Raw genomic sequence first — 1,768 nt, forward strand, 5'->3', positions numbered from 1 at the left:
CTTCTTCGTGGTCACGGTCAATCGATACGTACTTGAGAGCTACGTTTCCCGGAACTTCGGCGTGAGACAGTGTGCGGAGGCGCCAGGGCGTCGAGCTCCTTCCGTTTCTTCATCTTCTTCGTCGGTTGACGAAGCGGCACTGTCACCGCCACCGAGTCCATCTCAAGCAACACCGAGCCGCCTATCTTCGTTTCGTTTCACAGGCGTGCCTGTCGCGTACAGGAACTCCCTTCTTTTTCTCTTTCTTTTCTTTTCTTTTCTCTTTTTTTCCCCCTTTTCTTTCTCTCCGTCTCACTTTCACTCCCTCTCCCTCTTTATCAACCCCTGCACAATGCACTCGCGTCGATAATCATTCGCACCACAGGTTCATTTCCGTGCTCGAAATTCGGCCGCGTTTCCACTGTTCCGCCCGCGTGAACGCGACGATCTACGATTCACGGCCCCTCGATCACATCTTTCCGATTCTATCGTTCCCCCGTGAATAAAATATCTATTATACCGGTATATCGCGTGACTACTTCCTCTGAAAATCAATTGATTTTGCACGTCAAAAGGCATATTCTTTTTCTTTTTTTTCTTTTTTTATCGGTGAAATATTGTATCTTGACTTGGAGTTTATATAATGAATTTTAAAAGTAGGAAATTTTTCAATTTTTGGTAATTATTGATCTATCATCATTGGGTTATACGTGATATCATATAATAGTTTGGGTTGATCTTCGTGTTATGACGTTCGATCATGGTCAAGCATCGTTGTATAATTATTCACTGTAAGTGAATATACTCGTATAATTTAGAGATTAAAGGAACATTTTCTTTTTTGAATCAATATTTTTCAAAATTCGGAGAAATTGATCAAGGTTTAATTAATTAATATCGAAAATGTAATATCAATAATCCATTTCAAATAATGTAACACAAATCTATCTTAAATTGTTATTATTTGGTATTCACCTATGATCTTATTAATGACATTAATTAAGTAATACATATAGTAATTTTATTTATATTAATTATTTGCATGTGTTTGTTAGAATCGAGAGGATTCTATAAATTTTAAGATTTTGTAGTCTGAGTGAAATAAAAGAATCATTTCAGGTCACTAGAGAAGTGTCCCCACTCTTTATTTGTTCTTCCACTATATTTCGTCAGTCTATCTGTACACCAATATGTACAGACACTTAAATATGTAGAAGCTACTTTTCCAATGATAATTTAAAATTTCCAAGTATACTTATTTTAAATTTATTTTAAAATTAAACTAAAAATCTTATATTAAAATGAAAAAATTTAAAAATGAAGAAAAAATTTAAATGAGATAATTAATTTAAAAGCAATAAATGTTTAATATCTAAAAGATTTATATTTGCCTTCAATTTTCTAACTATAAAATATCTTTATTAAATTTTCCTGAATATTCTTCTAAAAACTCTTCTATAATTCAACGAGTAATTGAACATTTTTGGAAAAATTTAATTTAAAAATATTTTCCACTTGTCGAAAAATCATCGAATTCGAGAAAGAAAGTGAAGTGAATCAAGCTTGTAAAATCTGGCAAATTTCCTCTGCACGCTCTTGTATCGCGACATCGATCGATCGATCTCGACAATACAACAGCGAGTTCTTGAGCGAAAGAGGTCGGGAGAACAAAAGCACGAGGAAGGCGACGGCAAACAAAAGCTCACCTAGTTAAGAAAAACCAAGGGACTACAAGAAAGGAGAAAGAAAAAAAAAAAAAAAATAAGGGAAAAGGGAAAAATGAAAAAAA

General features: G+C 34.0%; 2 protein-coding genes across 2 annotated transcripts in view; both read right to left on the reverse strand.

Moving 5' to 3' along the window:
- The window catches only part of LOC102678326, an 11,916-nt gene that overhangs the window by 8,804 nt on the left and 1,344 nt on the right, over positions 1 to 1,768 (reverse strand). The window contains exon 2 of the mRNA XM_006607395.2: positions 33 to 523. Coding sequence (XP_006607458.1) covers positions 33 to 161 — 129 coding nt within the window. The 5' untranslated portion in view covers positions 162 to 523. The remainder of the gene's footprint in view (positions 1 to 32; positions 524 to 1,768) is intronic.
- LOC116185061 overlaps positions 298 to 1,768 on the reverse strand; it is an 8,585-nt gene continuing 7,114 nt past the window's right edge. Inside the window, exon 3 of the mRNA XM_031508585.1 lies at positions 298 to 768. Coding sequence (XP_031364445.1) covers positions 725 to 768 — 44 coding nt within the window. The 3' untranslated portion in view covers positions 298 to 724. The remainder of the gene's footprint in view (positions 769 to 1,768) is intronic.

Source organism: Apis dorsata, unplaced genomic scaffold, assembly GCF_000469605.1.
Source record: "Apis dorsata unplaced genomic scaffold, Apis dorsata 1.3 scaffold_5, whole genome shotgun sequence".
NCBI classification, from domain to species: Eukaryota; Metazoa; Arthropoda; class Insecta; order Hymenoptera; family Apidae; genus Apis; species Apis dorsata.